Here is a 25731-nt window from a genome sequence, read left to right on the forward strand (position 1 = left end):
GAAATTAGGTAGTCATGTGGATATGAACTTTAAAAGGTTTTAAGGAATTTTGCCACTGATGTAGTACCATTGTCTTTGGGATTTTTGCGAGAGATATAGGGCTTGGAATTCATCTAAATGTCATACACTAACCAACCCCCCCAACTATCTCCCTCTACACTGAATGAGAGTGAAATAGCTTCTCTGGGGACAAAAATGATGTGGGTTAACATTGTCAAGGACATTTTTGAAGGGAATATATTAGAGGACAGAACCGGAGGACGACTAAATGGCCACTTGATCGGTGGTCAAATACTAAATGATAAATAAATATAAAAAAAGATAAAAACAAAGGGTAAACTTACGTTTCTGATTTTTATTCAATTGAATCTTATTTTTCCAACATCACATATTGTAAAATTTAAACTATTTTTGCTTCTAATAGAAAAGGAATGAAGGGTAACACATGCTGTCCTAAACAAAAACTAAGGCAATGTGCAGTGAAAGTGTTTAGTTGAAAAGGCTAAGAACAGTAGGATCCAGTATTTGAGGCAGACAAACAGATTTGTTGGCATCTAAGGTAGAAACCTCTGCAGAAGGAGACAACAAGTTAGTGACCATGTCTTTTCTGGAGATGGATGATAACAAATGTGTGAGTCACTAACCTGGTCTTACAGTCCAGTCTGAGCCCAGAGGATGGTTCCAGCCGGTTGGCTGCCAAAGCAGTGCAGCGGTTGCCACCCAGAGAGTCCCAGACACAGGTGTATTGGTGGCCAGAGGACAGGCAGAAGATCAGAACCAAACAGAGAAAGGAAGGAAGTATAGTCCTGGGGCTGAAGCCAAATCAGATGTGAGTGACGTCAGAAGCTGGAAGTCAGAGGTTGGGTAACAGTTCCAGGCACTGTACGTACACAGACAGGCAGAAATCCGAGAGGAGTCAGAAGACAGGTCAGGCAAACAGATCTGACGGAGACAGGAAGGTTCAGAGGTGGAAAGGCAGAAATTGTCAGGATCAGGCAGTCTAAACACAGGTATGCTAGAAAACTTCTCACCAATGGCTCAAAAATAATCTGGCACTGATGACTGGTCTGAAGGCTGGTTAGACTAGTACAGGTGGATCAGATAAGCAGGTAATGAGAAACTGGGCTGTGCTAAGCACGTGTGTGAAATGAGTAATCAGACTAAACATCAGTGCCAAGATCACGACATTAGAGCCAACTGAGGATTTAAGGGAGTAAAAAGCTCCCCTGTGCAAATAAAAAAAAACTAAACCAGTCACCTGAACTAAAAGATAATTGTGTGATGTACCTTTGCTTAAGAAGGTTTTGGTAGTTTTATCAGGCCAATCATGATATTTTCTACAGTATATACCAAGAACTTTAGTCACTGGCCCAACAGCTGAAGCTATGATCTTGGCCAGCACAATGCATAATTGGATACCTGCAACCTCAACAATGTAAAGCAATACTGTTTTGAAGAGTCAGGAAACATTTCTTTAACAATGCTGGTTGATGATAAGGTCAAACACAACATGAATAATTCAAGGCTTTAAAATGTGTTTCTAAAGTATGGAGCATACATTTTGTCGCTTTGCCTGTTGTTTACAACATACTCATATAATAATGGAGCTTTCTAGCTCATCTAACTAGATAAGGGTATATATTTTATTATGTTTTGATTAGGGATTACTGCCAAAAATTATAGCATATAATAAGAAAGAATAGATATCTTTTGACATTAACTTATTGATCATTTTAAAGATGGATAAATACAGTAGGTCACTATGTGAGGACTATTTATTGAAATTCAATTCATTCATATCGTGCCACAATAAATTACATTTCAAAGACTTTCATGAAAAAGGAAGCAAAATTTGTCATATTCTTAAATACAAGACTGATCCTAGTTATTAAACAATGTAATCAAGGTTAATTAACAAAAAAATCACTGACTTTCTGTATTCACTCCTTCTGGGTCAGCAGTAGCCACACTGGATCAAAACCTGGCTCAGTCTCTGGGGCCATGAGCAAAGACTGAATGGGGGTTGAAAAGGCAAAGCATAAAGACAATAAAGTAAGACATAAGTTCTGGTCAAGAACTAATTTCCATGTCATTGAAAAGTAAAAAAACTAATGGCAGTAGCAGCTCCTTTACTTGCCTTATCCACCTTAAGAGGTACTTAGCTAAACATTACTTAGATCTGGGTTTGTTTAATCTAAGGGACTTCCAAAAAAAGATTTTAAAATAAAAAAAAACAAATCACTGGACTTTGTTTTCCCAGTTTGAAGACTTCCCATCCAGGAAAAGCATTTTCAATTCAAAATGTCTGGATTAGCCTTGAGTTCCAGGCTTTATTGCAAAGCACAACAAAGCCTTGTTATGGTTAAGAAACCATGCAAATTGAACTAAAAAAAACTGGTCCATCCCTAAGTAATAGGGAGTCATTGATGTCATTGGCCTGCCTTTTTTTTTTTTTAGCTTTTTTGGAATTACTATGACCTGGATGACTGAGAATCTTCACTTTTATCTATAGGACACAACATCCCTTCACATTTATTCTTAAACAAATGTTTTAATTTCTTACAACTATGTTCATGAAAGGAATTGTCCCATTTATGGATCTTTAATGTTCTGCTGAGGTCTTTTTTTATGCTACTCTGAACAGTAGAATGGTTATTTGAACAGTAGACCGGTTAAATCTTGACTACATCCAACCATCAACCTGACACTCCGGATGTATCCCCTGATCTGTATTAATTTATAATCTAAAATGTATTATGTCAAAATCAAAAACATTCAGGCACAATTTCATTATCGAGGTAAAGCTATCACACAAGGCGGTTCTTTCCATTTGCCTCCATGGAGTTTCCCTTCACTTCCGAGCTTACTGCAAATGGATCAAACAGCAATACAAGCCAGGCTTTCCTGATATCCTTGCTAGAACCAATTGATTTTCCCCTCACCTTGCCCAACGGTATAAGCTTTTTTTTCCTTTTTTTTAGTAGCAAGAGCAGTTTCAAACTCAAATACCATGATCTTATTGCCCACAAGAAAAATCAACCTATACACCTGTGTGAGAATGATGTATCTGCTTAATTATAGTGTCATGTTTCTACATTCTTTTATTAAATGCCTAATTTCATGATAAATGACTAAGAAATAAGTAAGCATATAAATTTCTATGATTAACCTAAATCTGAGTAAATTTAGAAACTGCTAAATTATCAGTAAACTTAACTTACTTACAAATCTCATCTAACCCCGACATTTTCTTTTGGGCTGCTAATCTCAAAGTGATAATGTGGTCTTCCTAAATGTGTCAGGTAGCCCCGCTGGGTCAGACAGATCTACACATAAATGCTCGTGTTCACAGCCTTTCAATCAGAACTCGGAGGGATGCTGAGCTGTCAGTCAGAAGTGCGGTCCTGCAGTCCGGTTTAATTGAATTAGCTCCAGTCTCTCCCTGAAGGTTAATTGGTGGTGAAACCTTGCCTGAACGTGGCAAAGTAATTGACAAAGATAAGGATGGCCGTCTTATCACAATTTTTTGTCAGCATGCATGAACTTTATCAGTTTCCTAACAATTAGACATTGAAACTATAGAGAGAATACTGTCTTAACATTGTTCACAGTGCAGTATAAATTCTCTCAGAGTGAGGTTTCGCCATCTTTACAGCATGGCCAGGCATACACAGGAGCTCCCACTTTTATTTAATATGTCATGAATCAGCAGCTACAGACGTGGCTGGCAGACACTTTGGCTTGGAGGGCAAAATATCGTGGCCCGTTGATAGTCAGTTGATGGCCTGGAAAATTGCATTTAAACCTTCAGGTGTTATTCTAAGTTGTAGCTTACTCTCAAACATACCGAATTAAATTAAACTCCACTTTCCTCCTGTCTCTTTGATAAATGCGCTCTACATTCCAGTTGCACCCCCTGTTCAGTATGCATCCTGTTAAGCTGAAGTGTTATGGTTTTATTATAGAATGTCACTCTTTAAGTCAACAGAGATCCCCACAAAAGTGAAAGAGAAGGTGCTGCAGAGGGCCATGCAGGATGGACTTATCTTCTTTCTGGTTTTCTGCTAACGATGGCAGTGAGCTACTTTAATTCTCCTTCAGGGTTTCACTGATGCATCTTTTTCAATCAGTGCACCACGATTCAGTGCCATTCTCCATGGCTTATCATCTTCATAAGAGGTGTCACCTAAAGTCGAGCCTTTAGTTTGTAATGAGATTTTCTAGCTCTCGTCTATGCTTAAAGTCGTGAGCCTGCTGAAGGACTCTTAATACAATGAAGAACAATAAAGGCAGATATAAGGAATTTACAAGAGACGGCAGGGCAGTAAGTCATTTAAAGTTTTACAAAGTATGACACATGCATGGAATACAAAGTATGCTGAAGAAGACCAGGAGACAATTTCAAATTCAGACTGCCTCAGGATATATTTGTATCAGCCAAATCTTAGCCCTCAAGGTCTCAATTATCTAAAAAGACCTGTTCCCTGACATTTAACACGAATGTATAATAAGCATTAATTGAGATTTAGCTATTTTTCTGCAATGCTTATTATCTAGATACTAATTTGATGTTGATTGCCTTGAAAATGCACTAATTGGCAGCTGAAATATTTGAGAATCTGTATTTATTTAATGATTTTAGGAAATACCTTAAGAAAAGAAGACATTATAATGTCTTCTTTATTATTTTAGACAATTATGTTCATAATAGCATTATAAATTACAAGGTATAATGCAAAAAATCTAAAACTTAGGAAAGCAAGCACTTTGTCAAAATTTAAATAAAATTTTACGGTCCATAGATTTATAAAAGGGACTTCATCCAAACTGGATAAAAAAATTATAAACTGTCATTAAATGTTGGTGTGATAAATGCATGTAAAGAGATTCTAAGTGGAAGATAAATCTGATGTTAGGATTGGTGGAAAAAAATATTTAAAAGTGACTTAAAACCTGAAAGCAGAGAGGCAAAACTCTCTTTTACAGCTGTTGGTTGCTTTATCACTGCAGTGGGAAGGTTTACACTCGGTAGAGCTGCCTCCCAGTACAATTGTACCCACCATGCATCATTTTTTGTTTAATTTCTGTAGACCTTCGTACAAACTGTCTTTCTCCAGCACTGTTAAGGCTCTCTGCGTTTAAGGTTCATTATTTTTTCTGTGATAACTCTAAGTTACTCGGACTGTCCAGAAGCACCCTAAACACACTTTCTACTGCTAAACTTCTCTACTGTGTAGCTTTTGTGTTGTCATGGCTTTTACTTCTGGTAGTAAAGGGTAGCTAGCCTTGATTATCACTAGCTTAGCTCCATTATGGCTTTTGTCTCCCCTGACTCTTTTCCATCTCTTGACCCAGATGACTGGGTCAATTATAGACTTATATCTAATCTTCCTTTTGTATCTAAAATGTTTGAGAAAACTGTTGCTTAACAAGTTTGTGACCATAAGGAAATTTTGAGTCAGGTTTTAGAGCTCATCCTACCACTGAAGCAGCACTGGTAAAAGTCACAAATGATATTCTCATGGCCTCTTGTGCAATATTTGACACAGTTAATCATAATATTATTATAAATAGAGTTGAACATTTTGTAAGAATTAAGGGAAATACACAAGGCTGGTTTAAATCTTATTTGTCTGATAGTTTTCACAGGGTCACCTGTGGATTATCACATGGGATCAGTGCTTGGGCCACTTCTCTTTACTATATATATGCTCCCAATTGTTATATTATCAGACAGCAAGGCTTAATTTTCACTGTTATGTTGATGATTCTCAGCTTTATCTGTCGATAAATCCTAAAGAAACTAACTCATTACATAGATTACACTTTCTACTTTTTATCACAGCAAAAAAAAAAAAAAGTTCTTGTCTTTTGGTCAGTCTCTGAAAAAGAAGCGGATTAGACAATCATATAGTTTGGATGGGATTTAATTGATTTAAAGAAAATATGGTTATTTTTTATGAAGAATCACATTTGAATGACTAAAAACTTTTCATATTAGAAATTTTGCAAAAAATGTGACATATTTTGTCCAGGGGTTGTGTTGAGAAATCAGTTTATGCATTTGTTACTTCAAGGCTGGACTATTGTAACTCTTTACCATCAGAAAGCCCACAAACTGTATTTAAAAGCCTTCAGCTGTTCCAAATGCATACCTTCTTTGGCTTCCTGTTGGATCCAGAATAGAATTTCCCATATAAAGCCCTAAATAACAAAGCCCCTCTTAGATCAGTGATCTTATTTTTCCTCACATTTCTAACAGTTTAAACTTATATTTAAAAACAGAATGATGTTCGCTCAGTATCTGTGTGAGTAGAGAGGTAGGTGGAGGTAGAGCATTAACAGCCCAATCTCGCGGGAAATAATTTCAATCTGAGCATATGTTTCTCCTTGGCTCTACCTTGGTCCTACAGTGGCTCTACCTTTCTCACAACTTATCCAAAATAGGCAGTTATCCTGAACTACTTTCTATTTTTATGCTGCTGTATGTTTAGGCTACTGGATGACAAAGAAACCACTTTTCCTCATCTTGATTCATTCTATTTATATTCTCCCATTCTGCAGTATTTGTTCCAGTTATAATGTTATGTTCTCCCTGTTATGTTTTCCCTGTCATAGTAGCTTCATCTGGGCTGTATCTGCTTGCTTTTTAGTCAAAACAATTACATCTGAGCTCTGGCTTAAGGTTTCATGCGTGAAAGTCTGTTCTATGGCAGTTTCCAATCTTTTCCAGCACCTAACTAGTTTTCATCCAGAACTGACCCTAACCTTAATGAAGAAAAGCATCACCACAGCACAGTGCTGTAACCCTCAAGATTACATAATAATAATGTGTGGAATGAATAGTTCTCCTTAAATAGTAAATTGCCCAAATGTTCAATTTACAGCTCACGTAGCCAAAGCACCTTTTAGATATGTCCTTTGGATGGTTTGTGGCTACCTTTTCAGAGCTTTATCCATTAAGCTTTATCAAAACAATTTATGTTTTCCTAACCTAACCTTGCTCCTAACTTCAACATAATTTTACATTTTGCATGTAATGTGGCTTTTGTTCTTCATTTTGGTCTTTATACACTATAAATGAATCATTGTTTAAATTACATATTAATTTAATTTGTGGCAAAGCGCTTCATTCATGGAAAACTTTGAGAAATAAAAATAAACAGCACTGTCTGTAGACCAAACAAGATGTGTGACGCCTCTCTAGACCTCCACTCCACCTGGTCTGGCTCATAAACAAGAGACTGAAAAACGGCACAGAAAAATAGTGTGTGATGACATATATTTTAACTAAAAATGTGCCTTTACTTTTTCATGTCATTGTTTTCAGTTAGTTCAATGTAAAATTAATGAAAAGAAATTTTAAAAAACACATTCTCTAGTTTTATAGTAGTGTAATACAAGTAATCATATAAAACACACTAAGGTTTGTGCTTGAATATGTAAGTGTGGAAATGTTTTAGGATTAATATTTTCAGAGATGATGTACGACATGTGAAAGTGGAAAACATGGAAGGCTTCATCTAAAACTACCAGGCCCTCTGAGGACTTGGTGCTGCCTGTGTACAGCAGCCACACTTTTATAAGTGAGCCTCAGGGCAGTTATGGCTACAATATGGCTCACAACCTTCAGTGTGTGAATGTGTGCATGAATGAATGAATGTAGTGTAAAGTGCTTTGGGGTCCTTGGACTTGATAAAGTGCTATACAAGCACAGGACATTTACCATTTACCATTACATAAGGGCTGCATCCTTGTAAAACATGCCAGCAAAATCAAATGGGAAGTATCATAAAAGTTTAGCTTATTAATCTGTGCATTTTAAGTTGTAGATGATAAATCAAAATGATGCTGACAACTGCAATTATCCGCATTAAAAATGCAGAGCAAGCCTTGCTAAACCATTAATCTAAAGATTGAGGCAAGGAAACATTAAAACCAATGTGCTACACTTATTTTTTTAGAACAAATACGTAACAGAAATAAAGGCTTTAATCACAAACTTAAAAAACACTAAAAAGGTTAGTAGGCCTTTGATAAGCAAAATATTTAAGTTAGTTGTAATTTTATAGAGTAGCTTGAGAAACATCTCTATCAAAACTATCAAGAGTTGATGTATGATCTGTAAGTCTTACATAGTAATGTTTATGAACAAAAAATAAACAATTTTATTCTTATCAGCATGATTTCCAATTCTAAAAGGCATACAGCACTCACAAAGGACATACTTTATTTTTTTTATTTTATACTGGCCCAATAAGTTAATAATTCAGAGCTCAATCTCAATTTTTTGCCCTTTTCAACAATAGGTAAGACATTTCCACGTTTTGAGTTTATGAGCCTCACAAGTGAAAAATCTTCATAAATTGAGGTTTTGAAATATAACTTTAGAGGCAATGTTAACCTAAAAAAGTAAAGAATTCCTGTTCATGGATTTTGAGTTGCTTCTCACACAGACATTTAGAAGGTGTTTTAATTTTGAACTATAAGAATTAAGTCTTAATCTAAGAAAAAACATATACTTTTTTGCTTTCATATGACAGATAGGAGTATTTTAACCTTATCTAATAATAAAAATTAGAAGAAGAACAATTGAATATTTTCCTAGTAAACTTCCAGAGTAATTAAAGCATCATCTGTTATCCTCTCACATACGTGATCCTCTTCCTCCGCTCTCTAAGCAATTCAATGTTTTCCTGCCCCAAGAGAAATCCTTCCATTTCAACTCAATTGATTTCTCTATTCTAGTTTCCCATCTCTAACTTTTTTTTCATTCCAAGTAAGAAGTGCATGCATTGTCAATGACATCAAATAAAGGGCAGTCATTGGTATGGATGAGGAGGATCCTTCGAGATTGAGGCACCTTCACTGTCACAAAAGTGAAAGATAGGAAGCCAAGGGAGAAACAAGAAAAAGCAGCGCCTTTAACAGTGAAAACAGATTCTTTGATATAATGCTTTTGTAGACACTTGCAGACAGGAAAGAGGAATTGTGGTTTGGTATGCAGAGTGAATGTTTTGGACAGGCTCATTGAGAAAAAAAAAGGAGTGAACTGACAGGCAGAGATAGCTAGGCAGTGCAGTGCTGTTCATTTGCATACACTAAACTCTTTGTTGGGAGGGTGGGCAGAGATTTTAATATGTTTTCTATGTGTGGTGTTCTTGAGCAACTGACAAAGTTGCCCTGACAATGTGACTAGATCAGCAAAACTCAGGGTCTGGGGAAGAGAGGACATACCGGTACATTAAATTCCAGTTTTCTAAATGTATATTTGGGTCTCTGAAAGTCATGACAAACTTCATCTAAGACATTTTAAAGTTTTGGTTTACTATCCATCTATTTACTATATTGTCTAAACCTGTCTATGCTATGTTAAAGGTCTGGTATGCCGCTTTTTGTCTTCAACAGTTATTGGGCGAGAGGTAGATACACCTAAGACAGGTTGCTATTTAACAGGGAAACAATGACATATGCAGAGAATAAACTGCCATGTGGTCACTCTTACTCATAAGGGTAAATTAGAGATAAGAAAAGAGAGAACATTCAAACTCCGTGCAAAAAAAGCCCTGGCCTGGATCAAAACCAAAGAACTTCTTGTTGCAAGGCAACAGCCACTGGGCAACCAAAAATAACTTATATTGCATCCTCAAATCACAGTTCTTTCGTTTTTAGTACAAAGTTCAGACATTTCTTAAAAAAACTAAAAAGCTGTAATTTAATGCCCATTTTTTATGAAAGTTGAGTAAATGATTTACTGTACCATCTCTCTATTATGAACCCATCTACGACTAAAGCAGAAATATAGACTACCCTGTTTGAGTCTCTTCATTTTGAGCAGCAGTGCTTCAATAGGTTATCCACAGAAGGGGGAAAGAAAAGAAAAGGCTTCATTACTGAGCACATAGGACCTTAATGGAAAAGAGTCTGTGAAATGGCTGCCTGTGTGTGATGGGGGCATACACTCAGCTCTAATGCCTTGGGTGTTCTGGCCTGCTGCACTAAGGCCTCACACTGGACCATACGGATTGCTGCTATTATGGAAAGTGGGTCTGCAGTGGCAAATAGACATAAGCTTTCACAAGGCAACATGCACACTCTGTCCCTCTGGCCCTTTTTGTGATCTCACCACTGACTTTGGTGTAATTTGCATAAAACTGAAGCCCTGAAAATTAAATTTATGTAGCTAGTTGTTTTGTTTATCCCTGAACAACTTAAGACTTCAGGCATTGTTCCTGTTGCTATTTGCTTTGTCTTTCTTAGCTCCCAAGCCGGAGGAGTTACATATCTTATCAAATCCAACAGTACATTTTATCTTTTCCCACCCAAATGATACAGTTTTACCAGTCAGTGTTAGCAAGGAGGTGTGTTTTACTCTAACCTTACATAGGGGAACTATTCTCTGTCTAATTTGTGCAACAGTTTAAGCAGTAATACAGTGAGTCACTTACGAGTGAGTCACTGTGGACAAACAAAACAGCCAATGCATTCTAAATGAGGGGGAGGTGGGAAAGTTCTCAGGTTTAACTTAAACTTCCATTTAATGGCTAAAAGCATGTTACCACGCTGTGAGCAAGCGGAGGCCAGGTCAGATGAGCTCAATCTCTGCCATGCTGTATTTGCAATAAAGGTCATAGACTGAGGAACAGTAACAAGGCCCCTTTTTTTCTTTAGAATATCTTTTTGCTTGGCTAGATATTCTGCAGAGCTGTATTTTTCATATTCATTTCATGGAACATTTGATTTGGAACCTCTTTCCTCTCAGGGGTTTTGAGAATGTTTTTTCTTCAGTGCTCCTGTGCCACTGCTCTTTTGTCATCATGAAGGTGGTTTTATAATGGCAGCCTTTGGCAGTCTGTTGCAGTATTCACGACACCATTTATTGCTGCACTTTAACTGTACTCGAAAAGCTGACCAGGGCTTTTACTTGATTATCTAAGCATCGTCGCTGATAATTTCGTAACACTGTGTGAACTAAGGAGAACTGAACTTTGAAAAAAAAAAATTGTAAGCATAAGAGCTGCTTGTCTTTTTTTGGCATTTTAAATAGAAATTTGACCATTAAAGGAAAAGCAAGGCTTGCATGATTACAACTAACAACTACTAGTACGGTAACTAAAAAGCCTCAGGCCATACTTTAAGTGAGGATTTTGAAATTTGGTTCACATGTATAACCCGACAGATGCACAAAAAAGTCTCTTGGAGCCTTGGTCTAAACCCCACAGGAAGCTGGCCATTTTGGATCAAACATGCCATTTTCTGTTAGCTGAAAAAATTCAAGTGAAGACATATAAAGATACATTTTCTCCCTTGTAACCCACAGTAAAACACATCATTATTGTTTTATAATTTGCAACATTGTCTAGGCCCCTTAAACTCTACAATCAAATAAGATGTAGCCTACTTGCTCGAAATTATTTTAAATTATTATTGAAAATATTATCATTGCCATTATTGTTTCTATTATGGTTATATGGCCACGACTGACACTGGTCTAAGTGAATCATTCGACTTTCCTCTATTATTTTGTTTTCTTATTATTTTATCTTTTATTGGGCTGGTAAAATAGTTCTGTATTAAAGTTGAAAGAGAACTGGATAACAGGGTGTATATTTATTCAAATATTATCTTTATAACTTTGAACATGGCCTATCTCCAGAATATTTCCTTTTGCAGCAAAGAAATGTGTGGGCCCTTGCCTGGTCAGTCATAGAATGGGTAGACTTTCATTCGGATTGATAAAACAGACTAATTACCTATACATATATAGTGTAACATTGTCAATAGTCTGTCTTTAATGTTCTTTGCCATGTCTGGGCTGTGATGATAGGGACATGTATTTCTGACCTGCCGTAGCCATGCTGCTTGGTCCAGTGTTTTCCCTGGTCTGGCTCGCTCTAAAGGGTCTTGGCCCCTCCAAATACATTTAGTTCATTTTACACATCCTTTACAATCATTCTCTTCTCCAATTATCTGTTTCTTTGTCTTTTTGACATCTTCGCGAATTGAAAACACTCATTTTCCCCCCCTATTTTCAAAGTGGGTGGAGACTGTAATTTTCCCCTGCTTGCCATTGACTGTACCACCTGCAGTAGCTAGAGTGGCAATGAGACAGCAAAAAAGCTGTAAAGAAAAAAAATGCAACCTGTGTGGACACAGCATTAACCTTAACATCAGCCATTTAGGAATCCTAAACTTTGTAATTGCTACATAGCCCTTCATTACAAATTTATACTTTTGGTTTCACTTAGTTTTGTTCCATTTGAGACTGAGTAAACCTCTTTTGCATTACTAGTGTTGTGCCTGCATTGTAGTTTTTATTCACATTAAAGATAATGACACATGTTCAGGCATTAGACTTCATAGCAACAGCAATTTTAAAAGATAAAGATAAACATTACAGTTGTTTGCTGACATTAGCTGGTGTACATCCAACTGATGTTGCTGTACTTTAACTGGTTTTATAATATCTTATGTTTTATTTTAGGTTTGCTTTCATATGTTTTAACAATGCTGTATTGGAATCATGTTAACAAAGCATCTTGAATTTTGTACATATGGATGCTGGAAGCTTTCAGGGAATGTCAGACTGCAGAATATGCTTTTTGTAAAAATATAGCCCATTCTCTTGAAGAAAGCATGGATGGTGCCACATGACACTGACAAAAGCACTAGCTATGTTTATATACGTAGAATTTAAGAGGCAATATATTAAGATTTGGAAACAAAAAAAAATTGGTTAATACTGTTTATATGGGCATATGTAATCTGAATAAAATGGCCAATCGGACTAAAAGTGTGTCATGTAAACATCACAGTTGGAGCATTCTGACATATCATCTAGCTACTCAAGGTGAAAAATACATTACAATAATGACTCGTTCAGAATAACTTGATCCTGAGGAGCATTTAAATGGATGTTGATCACATTGTCATTTAGTATACAACAATCCTCTCAGTCAGACATTTACATTTTCATTAAGATATTGCTGAATCTGATTAGAATAGTTCGACTAGAATGTCTACACCACAAATAATTTGACTAATTGGCCATTTATTCGGATTACTTATGTAAATGTAAACATAGTTATTGAGAAGAAGCACTATCAGTATAGTTTCCTTACACCAATGCCTGGCTTTATGCTTACAGACCACAATTTTTAGCAAGTAGTTAAAAGGTTTAAACTGGTATTGTTGTTCATCTTTTATGGTTCAACATAAACTTCAAGAACACATACTGTAATTAACTCTAATTAATTCAAAACACTGTCAATGGTCCTTTGTGCCTCTGGATTCTCAATCTCTGTCCATGCACAAAAAAAATATATATAAATGGCTGAGAAATTAGGTGCGTCAATTCAAGAGGATGCAGAATCACATAAACAGCTGGAGCAGGTATGTTAGGCCTGCTGGTGATGCTTTGACAATGCCACAAAAAATTAGAAAAATCCTAGCCATGTGCAGGGAGGTTGTGTGAAGTAGAAGGAAGCAACATGGAGCAGGATCATATACAAAAATGTATGCATGTTCAGTGTGACCTTTATGCCTTTTGGCAGGGGACATGCTATGTGGAGTAGGTTCTCTAAAAAGGAAGAATCACAGGAAATTATTAACAACCATAAAAAAGCTCTTATATATGTACAGCAAGCAGTACCACGGTTGTTTTTATTTGTGACAGCTCGGCTAATGCAACTTACAGTACAGTAAGAGATGGAGGTTCAATGTCACCTTTTCAGAAAATATATATTCCAAAAAAAAAAAAAAAACGCAGAAAACACATGTAAACAACAAATCTGTCATTTTGACATTTTATTTTAACACTGGGGACCTTGTTTTGAAAAAGATCATTTAGGGCCTCCCAAAACACGGGATTCATAAGGATGCACAAACTGAAAGACAAATTACCTTTAGCGATACACATAATCTCATCTGGTTATTGAGGTAGACTACATAAGTATGTGGAAGGCAACACAAGTTGATACTCTTTTTAGCAATGACCCTTCTTCTGGAGGAGGAGTATTTCTCACTCCCTGATCTTTAGAATCACAAACCTGCTTGGATAAAACCTCTCTGACAATGGAATGTCGCCAATATGAAGTTGGAGAGAAGTATAAAGAAACAAAAGATTATTTTCTTTCTCTGATCTGAAGAAACTAAGAAACTAAAAAAAACAAAAAACATTTACAATGATTACATCTCTCAGTCTGGAATCGGTACCAAAGACATCTGTGGGTTTCGATTCTAGTGAACACGATGTGAGCCATTTTCCACAAATGGATAACACTGCAACAGTAAACAATCCCAGGGGTGGCCAGCCTCCAAAAGCTCATTTACAGCTCATCAAGAAGGTCACAGATGAAAACTGAACATCTAAAGCACTTAAGGCCTCACTTACCTCAATTAAGAACAGCCTCCATGATTCTGAAATAACACAGAAAGTTAGTTAAAGTGTTATAAGTGGAAGAATTCTATTACATAATACTCTGCTGAGCAAGATGAACACAAACACTGGTCTCATATTCTTAAAAATACCCAAATTGTTTAGTAATATAACCTGTAAACTGACAAGACAAGAACAAAAGCTGTTTAGAAGCTCCACCCCATCACATCTGGAATAAAACTAACAATTTAGTCTTATCCCAGAGCCGCCGTCTGGGGCAGCTTTGCTTTTTTCAATACACACACATCATGTTGTAATTAATGGATCTATCTGAAATGTCTTTTTAGGTTGAGATGCTACAGAATGGCCCGAAAGAAACTAAAACTGCTCTCATCAATGCAATTGATTAGATGCTTGTGCCAAGGTTGGCACAGCCTGTTATTAGGTTTAGGGAAATGAACGTTTGCACATAGGGCCATGTTATATTTCTTTTGCCTTCATAAAAAGAAAAATCACTATTCAAAAACTACAATTTGTATTCCCTAAGGTTAATTGAGTGTTTCTAAATCACTCGCATGTGATTAAAAAAAACAAGAAAAAATAGAAGCAATCTGTAGAGGTAATACTTGTTTACTGCATTACATATTTTTTATTGTGTAACCACCCCTTGCACAGGCTGAAGTTATTTATCTTTAATTGATTCTGTTACTATAACATAAAAAAAAAAAACTCATGATCATGGTATATGATCTATCTCCCTGATATAATCCAATCATTTGAGACATTTAATGTGTGCAAAAGGTTCTCAGTGGAAATTGCTAAATACATTGATCCAAACTGTCACTTCACATGATGCTGTGTATGTGAATTAACACTGCTTCTTAACATGGACCTCCCGCCTGACAGTCCTCAGGTTAATGGTGTGAAAACAGGGACCATGCTTTCCTCAACCTGTCAGATGGTAATTGGCCAACAGTTTCCTTTAATAGCAGTGTGCCACAGAGACTGCAAACACTTCTTAAACTGTGTACAAAATAATTGGTGAAGAGCAAATAAGAAGGGCTTGAGTGAACACGAATTCCCTTTTCATATGTTACATTTTATTATCAACATTAATATCTTTCATAAGTTATTATCCAAGCTCATCCACTTTCTTCTCTTATTTTTTTATATTGCAGGTTATTCATCTGTGCACATGGGAGAGACAGAGAAAAGAGAGAACTGCCAGAATCACCAAGATGAGACAATTTAATTATGGTAGCCTCTGAGGACAAAAGTTCCAGACAAGCTAAGGTGGTGAAATCTCCTTTTGAACGTCGCCTCAAGTTTCCAACAAGCATATCTCATTGAGAAGAAGTTGAAAGAAGACAGTCAACATTTTTTTGATTGGTACATGGGGACAATATGTGTCATCACACATCCATCAGTAAAAGCAAGACAAGTAAAAGCAATTATTCTGGCTCTGAGAACAGTTGAACATCCTGCTGATTCAATAGAAGGATCACATCAAAGTACTGAAACCGTGGTATTAAGCCCCCTTGTTTTTTTCGGCCCTATACATGACTTTCAGAGAAGCACAAATGGCCTGCAGATCAGGCATGGTGATGAGTGCCTTGTTTTGGTCTGTTACTGTTGTATGTTTGACTCACATTGAAGGAGTAAATGGTGATTGTTGGTTAATTGAGGGTGAAAAGGGCTTTGTATGGCTTGCGATTTGCAGCCAAAATCAACCGCCTTATGAGGCCATCCCACAGCATATCAATAACACCATTGTTGACCTTCGTCTGAATGAAAACAAAATCAAAAGCATTCATTATTCCTCTCTCAGTCGCTTTGCCAACTTGACCTACCTAAACCTGACCAAGAATGAAATCTCATACGTAGAGGATGGAGCCTTTTCTGCACAGTTTAACTTGCAAGTTCTCCAAATGGGCTTCAACAAGTTACGAAATCTAACAGAGGGGATTCTCCGGGGTTTAGGAAAGCTGCAGTACCTCTACCTCCAGGCAAACTTGATTGAAACTGTGACACCTAATGCCTTTTGGGAATGCCCCAACATAGAAAACATTGATCTCTCAATGAATCGAATACAGCAGTTAGATGGGTCCACGTTTGCCAGTCTAAACAAACTCACCACTTGTGAGCTGTACACAAACCCTTTCAACTGCTCTTGTGAGCTGCTTGGGTTTGTAAAATGGCTTTCAACTTTTCCAAATCGGACAAATGAGCGGATGGTCTGTGACTCTCCACGTGGTGTTGCAGGTTACAGCTTACTGAGCCAGAATCCTAACAACCCTACATACCGAAATGCACTGCACATGCTAACTACTGTGTGTACTGACGACTATGTGACACCATTTATTACTGTCTCCATGGAGTCCACAACGCTACCACCTGACGTTACACTTTGTGGGCTGGAAGACTGTCCCTCAGGCACCGAACCAGAGGATTTAACCATCAGTACAACTGAAAATGATGTAGAGGGAACCCCTCTGATGAAAGTTAGGGAAGTAACAAACACAGGTGCAACCATTACAGTCCAGCTTCCTAATCCCTTTCTGAAGATGTTTAGTCTGGTACTTTATAACAACAGCTTTTTCACAGATATTCAAAAACTAAAGGCCAAAAAGGAAGACATAGAGCTGAAAAACCTTAAACCCCACACTAACTACACATACTGTGTTGCTTCGATACGTAATGCTCTTAGACACAACCACACATGTCTAACAGTCTCCACTGGGCCTTGGAATGGAAAAGACAGAGTTGTAAGCAACACAACTGCCACTCACTATATTATGACTATTTTGGGCTGCCTTTTTAGCATGGTGATTTTTCTTGGATTTGTTTATTACTGCTTGCGCAGGAAGCGTCAAGAAGACGAAAAGCAAAGGAAAGCAGGCAGTCTTAAGAAGAATATAATGGAACTCAAATATGGACAAGAACTAGAAGGTGGGACTATTTCTCGAATGTCTCAAAAGCAGCTGATGGCCGGAGAAAGCATGGGCCGTATGCCATACCTACCATCTGCAAGTGAAATGGAGCAGTACAAGTTTCAGGAGATAAGTGAGACTCCCAAAATGATGAAGGGTAACTACATGGATGTCCGGAGCATGGATCATCATGAGCGTAGGGAGTGTGACATGGGAATGGCTGGGAATAGTCAAGGATCAGTAGCAGAAATTTCCACAATTGCAAAAGAAGTTGATAAAGTAAATCAAATAATTAATAACTGTATAGATGCCCTAAAGTCAGAATCAACTTCTTTTCAAGGGGTTAAATCTGGAGCAGTATCCACAGCAGAGCCTCAACTAGTTCTTTTATCAGAGCACCCTCAAAGTAAATCTGGCCTTCTTTCTCCAGTTTATAAGGACAGCTACCATCACTCTCTTCAGCGGCATAGAAGCTCTGATGTCTCGCCGAAGAGGCCCAGCACTGCCACAGGTGGGCCCATGCGAAGCCCAAGGCCTTATCGCTCTGACTCCAAGTACATAGAGAAAACCTCTCCAACAGGAGAGAGCATAATAACAGTGACACCTGCCGCAGCCATCTTGAGGGCTGAGGCAGACAAGATCCGCCAGTACAGTGACCACAGGCATTCATATCCCGATCCTCAGATAGAGGAGCTTGAAGGACCTGATAGCCACAAGCTGTTGGAGCCCATTAGCCACTCTCGCTCCAGAGACTTAGCCTATTCCCAGATGTCCTCACAATATCACAATCTAAGCTACTCATCTAGTCCTGAATACTACTGCAAACCTTCACACAGCATCTGGGAGCGATTCAGACTCCACCGCAAGCGACATAAAGATGAAGAGTACATGGCAGCTGGCCATGCTCTTCGTAAGAAAGTTCAATTTGCAAAAGATGAGGACCTGCATGATATTTTAGACTACTGGAAAGGGGTTTCAGCCCAGCATAAATCATAATTCATGTAGATGATTTTAAAATGGACCTTCTGTTGTTAAAATGACACAAGAACATTGTATGACATCTGAGTCAATGGATAATTCTATACCATAATTAACTAATCTCTCATGTATATCACATCTCTTTTGACTGTGAAGAAGATGAAGTGAAGATTTGTAAAACTTCAATTATTATCTAAAGCATTCATCTGGGGAAAAAAGTGCAAATTAATTATGAATATAAATATATATATATATATATATATGTGACAATGGATATTAGGTTTTTCGGGTATCGCATGGCCAAGTCCTGTGACAGTGGATTTGCTGTTGTGTAATATGAGACTACTATATGAAGAAACTGAAACTTTTTATTTTTTTGACGAACTTTCGGGACCCAAGCAAAGAGAACACTTTTTCTTCCTCCTTGCATATATTTAATTGAAAATTGTGTACAGATATGGGTTTCTATATTTGAAACGTTTTCTGTGTAAATGGTGAAGTTTTAGATGAATCAGGTTTATCAAACTGACCGCATTCTGTTTTGAATACAATTATGTTAAAGTTTAACTTTAGCCCTAGAACCGCAATCATTTCAGTACTCCTCCGAACTGCCAGAGTTTTAAAGCCCATTTCTAAGACCATAAAAAGACAAAAGTTTTATTCAAAACCACTGCTTTTTGATCATCAACTGTTATATATTATGTAGGGAGAATAACACTTAACCAGCAGAGAAAAGCTATTTGGACTATTTGTTTTACATTAAGTCACGACAGGCATATACTGTAATGTAGTTGAAGTTTCGAAAAGGTTGGTAGTTAACTTACAAGTAAAAAAATAAAATAAAATAATAGTAGTCTATAAAACAAAGATAAAAGCAATCTATATTTATTGATATTGAATGGTTTTCTGCCCATTCGGTTCTTTTTTGTGCAGTTCTTGTTTTTTTTTTTTGCCAACGACTGAAGGCATTTAGTGATTTGCAGATTAATGAATGTAAAAAAAATACATCCTCAGAAGAAGACCCATGTTTGCTATGGTTAGTTTTCAGTACATATGGCAGTGAAAAGATTTTCAGCCCTTCATAAACAAAAAAGGACATTTTTCTATCCAAATCCTGCATTGAAATTTTTACAAACAGCTTGTTGCACCTTTTTGCAAATCTTGTTCTTTTTCAAGCTTTTAGATAATTAACAAAACCAGTCTATAGTTATGGCCAAAAGCAATTTGTTCTGGCCTTAGCCCACACATTCAAATATAATATATTTTTTTATGATTTACAGGATAATATAATGTGTTTCTGGGATAAAAATGACTACTTGGCAGTTGTTGGTATAAAAGGTCAAATGCCTTTTCTTTTTATGACACAAATATCTTATACCTAATACAATGTTAAGGAGAGAAACTTTAGTAAAAGCCATAGAGTATTAGACAGAGGGTTTAATTAGTGTTATACTTAGAGCTGAAAAAGTGCAAGGAGTAAAAATGATTTTCTTACGGTTCTAGTGTTAAAGTAATTTCAAAAAACACCACCTGTTGTATTATTGCCACCTTTACTTAATTTGTTCTTTTATTTTTGTAATGATTCAGATGGATTCAGTTTTTAGTCCCCTGAATCACAGAGTGCAGTATTCACTGGTTTGGATCCAGTCCCTGCAGGCAAAAATGCAGTATAAATCATACTGCAATAAACGTCTGTTTTTCAGTTACATTAACCGCCATTTATATCTTTTGTACCAAAGTAGAAAAAGTTAAAATGTTTACAAATTTTCTGCATAGTCTGAGGAATTAATTAACATACAGGAGTAGGTCAGTATTTTATTTAAGGTTCCCCCTTAAAATTAATAATTGGGAAACCTTTTTTTATCCAGAAATAGGATTTTATTTTAAAGTCTGCTGTACATCTCTAAAAGACCAATGGGAAGGCAGCTGTACATTATCATTATTTAAGTAGACGGAAAGCTTCCCTGCTGGGAAGTCTGAGGATGAATGTAAGAGATACATATTCTAATTTATCTATGGCAGCTTCCTCTATGTATTCTTAAGAGGAGTTCAAAATCATGTTAACAACTGAGGGTTTTATTTTAATTTTTATTTTGCTTTATATTTCTTCCAGCCTGCTATATTGTATAATGTGTGATGATATACAAACAAACATAACTGGTTTTTCAAATGGGCCTTGATGCTTGCTGAGAGGTTTATTGTGAATTGTCTCTGCATTTTGTATATTATGAGAGATAAGGACCAGGCAAACATCAACATACTAAAGTTTAGTTTTCGAATGTTAAACTGAATCCTCTGACTTAATGGCTGTGAATTTATATATTACATTTATCCATTTTTTCAAGCTTTTTTATTTGTAAGATGTTTATGTATTTTATTCCAACAAGGCTCATGATGATTCATTACATGGCTAAAATGTAATCAATATACTGTACTCTGTTATGCACACGACATTGCTAGAGTTTCATGGTCAGTACTTTAAATGCAACTTACCCACAAACAAGAAAACAAAATAAAGAAAATGTGTCTTCAATTATTCTGACAATTTACATTTGAGATCAAATTTAACCCAACCCCCTTCTTAGTCTGGAAGATTTTAGCCAAGGGGAATAGGAGCAGTATTACCCTTTTTCACTTTTAAGAAAGGTATATGGAATTACTTAGAATTTTATATAATATATTTTCTGAATTCTCTTTTATCTTACATTTAATCTTAAATCATATTTTAGTTGTTACTGTTTGAAACAAGTTGTTTTTTGTTTTTTTACCAGATCCAAAAGGTAAAAGCTGTGACCAGGCCAGAACCAACCTATCATTTTTAGTGGTTGAAAGTAGGAACTATTGACATCTTGCTATAGCTAACAACTTATTTTTATAGTTATACACTAAAACACTTTTAGTGGGCAACTAGATTCCCTTGTTGCTATTGTTATAAATTTTAGTTTTTTTGGGAAAAAACAAAACATTGATTGTAGTTTTCACTTGCACTATTAAAAGAAAAGTTCAATTAAATTATATAACTCTAAGATATTAACTTTTGGGCTAATATCATAATGTAACAATAACAGCTCAATTGGAATTAATTAATAAAATAGATTAGAAAAAAACAGCAGCAGTATGTTAAACATATGTGTACTTGACGGCCATGAGCCGTCTCAGGCCTGACAAAAATAATTTATCAGAAAACATTTGTAAGCTGATTGTTCTTTGTAAGCCTGATTTCATGTATTTAGATTTCAAACCCATTTTTAGTTTTTCCTTTTAAATGACTCATCTCAATTATGTGTGTCACTATATTATTTTACTGTGAAATGAAACATTCATGAGCCTGATGTGAATGTCCTATGTAAGCACCTTGTTATCAGTTAACTTGGTTGTCTGACTTAATATTTCAACCGCCTTAAATTTTTAAGATTTGAGTAAAAGTGTAAATTGTTGTTTTATTTCTAATGTTTATATTGTTTAAACTCCATTGACAACTTTTTTTTATATATATATATATAAAAAGCATTTCAGAATATTTCAAGAGCTGTCAGGGTTCTAATTTGCTTAGCCCCTTAAAACCATGTTTTTTATATATTGCATATTGTAGCACTTCTGTGTCTAATAGGAGTTTTAAGTGATGAGGAAAACATAGAGAGATCAACAGTTGTTGTTTGAGTGCATTGAAACAAACAAGAGCACAAAATGTGTTTTTTTTTATTTTAAATTCTTAAAACTATGTTATCTGCTTTCAGACAAATTACTGTGAAATAAAGTTAAGGGTGCACATACAGCAAGGTCAGTATCCTTATTATGGTCATAATCATTGCTTTTGTCATATATTTATGTTATTAGTGCTTAGTTTGAGAAGTGTGTTAAAGGACTGTACATGATTACTATGATTTTTAAAAATTTAGGAAACTCCAAAGGTGTAAGATTTCATGGGTTGAAATATTCTGATTCAGAGCAGGTTGAACTATCATATTTCTTAGCCTCTATTTGATGTAAATGTATTTGATTGTGCATATGAAAAAGCACTGTTTTCTTGTGTGATTTAACAAAACAAAAAAATTCTACAAGTCTTCTTAATGCTTGGATACAATTTCCAGATACCTGAAGGTGGAAGGAGTATACAACATCATGGCATTCTGATATGGTATACCCACGTCAAATATCACACAATTTAGATTGGGTTGACCTGTGTATCAGAGAGCTCTATGTGTTTTAATGAATTCTGTCTAGATTAACAAATTCTGCTGGCTGAAGTTGAAAGAGTCCTTCCTTCCATCTATATGTGGTAAAATGTAAGTCTTTTTCTCATAGTTCATCTTCCTTCAGTTTCTCTGGGTTAAACAGGGTGGACAGAAAATGAACTCCAGACTGCTCTGCTGAATCCAGACAGCCTTTAGTCTCCCAGACATCAGTACGCAATGAGTGATTTCATTTAAGACTAGGACTAGAGTCTTCCAAAAATAATTTTAAAAAACGCACACATGTAGCTAAATAAATTTATTTATATACCACAATTCCGTACAAAGACAATTCAAAGTGCTTTAACGTGAATTGAACAATAGTGTATAAGGAAAATAAAAGCAAGTAAAGATAAAAACATTATAAAAGCAGGTAGTAAAATAAATAAAATAGCTGGACCACAAACTTAAACTAATAGTTAAAGGCAGTTCCAAATACATGGGTTTTTAACTTTGATTTAAAAGAACTCAGGCTTTCAGTGATTTACAGCCTTCTGGGAGTTTGTTCCATATAAGTGGAGCATAGGAACTAAATGCTGCTTCTACATATTTGGTTCTAGTTCTGGGTGGACAGGCTTGAACCTGAAGACCTGAGTGGTCTGGGAGATTTATACATGAACAACAAATCTGCAATGGTGCTGATCCATTCAGTGATTTATAGACTAACATAAGGAATTTAAGGTCTGTTCTCTGAGCTACGGGGAGGCAGTGTTATGATGCGTTCAGGCCGAACGTGGTGTCCATGGTGATTTCCGGGAGCCCCTCAGGGGAGTTCACCACTCTGCATTTCAGATGCACAAAGTTTACACCCTGGAACGCGTAATCAATTTAGAGGAGCTTCAGCTGCGTGAAGCTTACACCCCACCGATTAGAAAAAAACTCAGCAAATAGCCTGAATGGTTAGTGCTTCATTAGTGCAGGTTTGTGCATTCAAAATAGTCATTTATAAAACGTAAAATAAACAAACAAACAAATGAATACATATCATGTGTGCTACTGTTGTTACAGATATTAAAGATTATTGTTTAGGCATTCCAGAAGTTAACGATCACCCATTAATCTCCAAATTGAATCAAAATTTCAGTGCTACCTTTTTCAGGGCCAATTTGGTTTTTAAGATAAAATCATTTTTCATTTTGGCCATTGACTTTGCAATCCCAGCAATCGCAAGTGCTGCGCTCGCTCCTGATATAGCCTTAAGTTATTGCATACCATAATCTATCATTCCTGTGTTGGTATATATAACAGTGGGCATGTTTACCTTACATATAGCCTTATATATAGGCTTTAATTATTGTTTAATCTTAGGTAGTTCATCAACCTTCAAGAACCTACTCTTTCGACCTGCTGTTACCCCTGGCAACGCATAGCATTTCCTGTCAAGATCTTCCAGTCGGCATTTCACAATGAAAGCACAGGTGAAAGTTAAGATCACAGACTTCTGCTTAATTGTCTCTATGAACAACTTATGAATCATCTTGGGGAAACCATAACGTTTTTTAAAAACCCCCAAAAGCAGTGAAAAAAAGATGGATTCGACACCTAGTTTTTTACATATATACCTTTCTTCAAGTCAAAGGGGAGCTCCTACCTCAAGTTTTGGAGTTAAGTTCCTTTGGTTCCTTTGCACAATCGAGTGCTGGGAGCTTGGTGCAACTAACTCTGAAATGCAGATGCTGCACCGAGATGAGCTAAATGACAAAGCTCTTGATTTACCAGTAAGTCTACAGTTTTTATCTCTCTTAGGGTCTTGAAATATTGATAGTGACTGAAAGATATAAGTGGCTGAAATTAGCTTCTTACACAAAACACTCCTGTAGAGATACGTTTAGAAGGCCGGCCATCCACGTAAGGCTCAGAGTAGAGCCGTTTCTCCTCCTTATTGAGAGGAGTCAGCTGAGTTGGCTGAGACATTTGTTCAGCTGGCCCTGGAAGGGGCTTGAGGAGGAGGTATCTGGGCCAAAGTAGCCAAAAGCTGAATGAAGCATGCAGGAATGATCAGAATGAAAAACTGTGAATGACTGAATAAAAGAGCTCACAACTGAATTAAATTTGAGCATGAACAAAGGAGATTGCATGTTACGGAATTGACTGGTGTGACCAAGTGGCACTTAAAGGGGAATATAGTACAAGCAACACAGAATTTTTTAAAAAGCAAGAAAAAACGATGCACAAGAACAGTTAAAACTTAAATGGTTTTAATTTTTCTTTTTTAAACAGTTGGATTTGTTTTTTTTTTTCTCCCCACTCTGGTAACGGTAAAGTGGATGGATACTGGGATACTGTGAATTTATGACTTTGACTTAATGCCAAATTATTCACTTTTAACCCGTTTCTAAGCAGGAAAATGGCATATAAACAAAATGTCATATTATTTGGAAGCCAATAATTTAAAATGACAATTGCATATAGTATGTTCATTTTTTGTTATTGTTTTCTGAGTTATATAAGGACTCTGTTCATTTTAATCGAATATGAAATCTAGGCACCAGGTTTAGTCTTCTTTTGGTGTTTATCTATTGATTATTTTATTTATTTGTTCAGAAAAAGCAGTTTTATTTACAATTAATTTATTTTTTGTGTATTTTTAATTCACTGTTGTGCACTTTTGTTTCTGCTAGCTTACATTTTATTTGGTCTCGCTTGTATTTCATTCTATCTTTTGTAGACTACACTCTCATTCACTGTGTGTGTGTGTAAGTGACTCATTTGCAAGCACTTCAATTCAGTCTTGCTTATATATCATTCAGTTGAGTGCCATTTCCTCTGAACAGTCTTGCATGTTTCATCCAGCTTTTGGCCATTTTGGCCTTTCATAGTCCCAGATAAGCAGAAGACAACAAGTATGAGCAATTAGCAACAGTATTAATGTATTAGTAATCATATTTTTATATTGTAATTAATTCAGTAAAGTTTTAAATAATTAATGAACATTCATTAAAGCAATTCATAACCAACTCCAAACCCCCTTTCAACTCTCCCTTATCTATATTTGCCCAGGGTGATGGAGAGAGACGTGGTTGGGGGTGCATTGAAGAAGAGTGAAAGAGGGAGAGGTAATGGGGTTGAAGAGGAGACAGAAGGGAGAGAAAAAGTAGCTCTTATTATCCAGTATTATCACTGAAACAGCCTTGGTAGGTCAAATGGTAATGAATGTTGAGCATTGCGGAAAATGAATGAAAGTCACATGTAACAACAAATAGTTTGCATGACT

General features: G+C 36.2%; 1 protein-coding gene across 2 annotated transcripts in view; it reads left to right on the forward strand.

The window, feature by feature from the left end:
- Positions 1-20864, forward strand: part of elfn1 (extracellular leucine-rich repeat and fibronectin type III domain containing 1) — a 94978-nt gene extending 74114 nt beyond the window's left edge. For both annotated transcript variants that reach the window (XM_015374701.1, XM_015374700.1), the window contains one exon: positions 15556-20864. In XM_015374701.1, the coding sequence (XP_015230187.1) occupies positions 15937-18303 (2367 nt within the window). In that variant the 5' untranslated portion in view covers positions 15556-15936 and the 3' untranslated portion in view covers positions 18304-20864. The remainder of the gene's footprint in view (positions 1-15555) is intronic.
- The last annotated feature ends 4867 nt before the right edge of the window (positions 20865-25731 follow it).

This window comes from Cyprinodon variegatus, unplaced genomic scaffold, assembly GCF_000732505.1.
Source record: "Cyprinodon variegatus isolate N-32 unplaced genomic scaffold, C_variegatus-1.0 Scaffold108, whole genome shotgun sequence".
Taxonomy (NCBI): Eukaryota; Metazoa; Chordata; class Actinopteri; order Cyprinodontiformes; family Cyprinodontidae; genus Cyprinodon; species Cyprinodon variegatus.